Below are 1,099 nucleotides of genomic sequence, written 5' to 3'. Positions count from 1 at the left end.
AGCTGGCCTGTGACTTGGGGAAGTGCTTCACTCTGGGCCCCTGGGGTTTCCCTGGGCTCCGGGGGAAGAAGCCTTGTCCCGCTAATAACTGGAAAGTCGTCACGGGCCCCCTGCCTCCCCCCATGCCAAGGCCCAGAGGTCCTCCTCATGCCAGCGCTTAGGGTCTTGGGCTTAGAGGACAACGTTCTGGCCTAGCTTGGTCACTGAGCAGCTGCAAAACCCCGAGTGCTGGTCTCAGCCATGAAACGGGGGAGGAGGAGGGGAAATAAAGCCCCTCTGGCCCAGGGTCTCTAAGCAGAAGAGAAAAGGCACATCAAAGCACGGCTCCCCATCCTCCAGTGCGGAAATCATCCGTGGCAACAGACAGAAGTCAATTTTTGTTGTAGCAGATTCCTAGAAGGGGGGAAACCCTGGGAGGTTAAGGGAACAGGGAAAAGGGAGAGCAAGCGGGGCGAGGGGCTCCACGGGCTCCGAGGTCTCCGGGGATGCGGACGTGTATCTATCTGAGTAGCCGGGTGCCCGAGGATCAAGCGGCGCGAAGCAGGTCCAGGGGTGAGACCGCTCAGGAAGAGTCCTGGGGCGCAAAGGCGGGAGGGGGGCGTTTGGGCAAACACCTTCCTTTCGGAGCTGGTGCCCGGCTTCCTCTCCCAGGGCACCCCTCCCCCCAGCCGGTCCGAGCCCCGGGCCAGCCCAGCCTGCGCCCCGCGTGAGGCCGCGGGGGCGGCGCCGGCGCCTTCCTGCTTTGCCCATGTATGGTGACCCAGGAGGCCGTCCCACGGCTACTTAAGCCCCAGCGCTGGAGAGGGCGCCCGGAACAGACGGTTCGGGTAGCGCGGCCGCCGCGGGAGTCCGGAGCGCTCGCGGGGAGAGGGGGAAGGAGAGGAAGAGGTGCGGAAATAGGGGAGAGGAGGCTGCCCGGGGCCGGCAGACATGGGGCTGGAGGCGGCGCAAGAGTTGGACTGCACGGCGCTGGGCGCGCTGCTGCGGGAGCCGCGGGAGGCTGAGCGCACGCTGCTGCTCGACTGTCGCCCCTTCCTGGCCTTCTGCCGCCGCCACGTGCGCGCCGCGCGGCCGGTGCCCTGGAACGCGCTGCTGCGGC

The 1,099-nt window shown here is 66.8% G+C and overlaps 1 protein-coding gene across 1 annotated transcript in view; it reads left to right on the top strand.

Moving 5' to 3' along the window:
- The first annotated feature begins 795 nt into the window (after positions 1 to 795).
- Positions 796 to 1,099, top strand: part of DUSP2 (dual specificity phosphatase 2) — a 2,264-nt gene continuing 1,960 nt past the window's right edge. The window contains 2 exon segments of the mRNA XM_024744050.1: positions 796 to 1,097; position 1,099. The exon segment at position 1,099 is cut by the window's right edge and continues 160 nt beyond it. Coding sequence (XP_024599818.1) covers positions 931 to 1,097; position 1,099 — 168 coding nt within the window. The 5' untranslated portion in view covers positions 796 to 930.

This window comes from Neophocaena asiaeorientalis, unplaced genomic scaffold (genome assembly GCF_003031525.2).
Source record: "Neophocaena asiaeorientalis asiaeorientalis breed wild unplaced genomic scaffold, Neophocaena_asiaeorientalis_V1.1 scaffold114, whole genome shotgun sequence".
In the NCBI taxonomy this organism is placed as follows: Eukaryota; Metazoa; Chordata; class Mammalia; order Artiodactyla; family Phocoenidae; genus Neophocaena; species Neophocaena asiaeorientalis.
The sequence above is the reverse complement of the archived record's forward strand: the minus strand, read 5'-3'. Positions and strand labels throughout refer to the sequence as shown.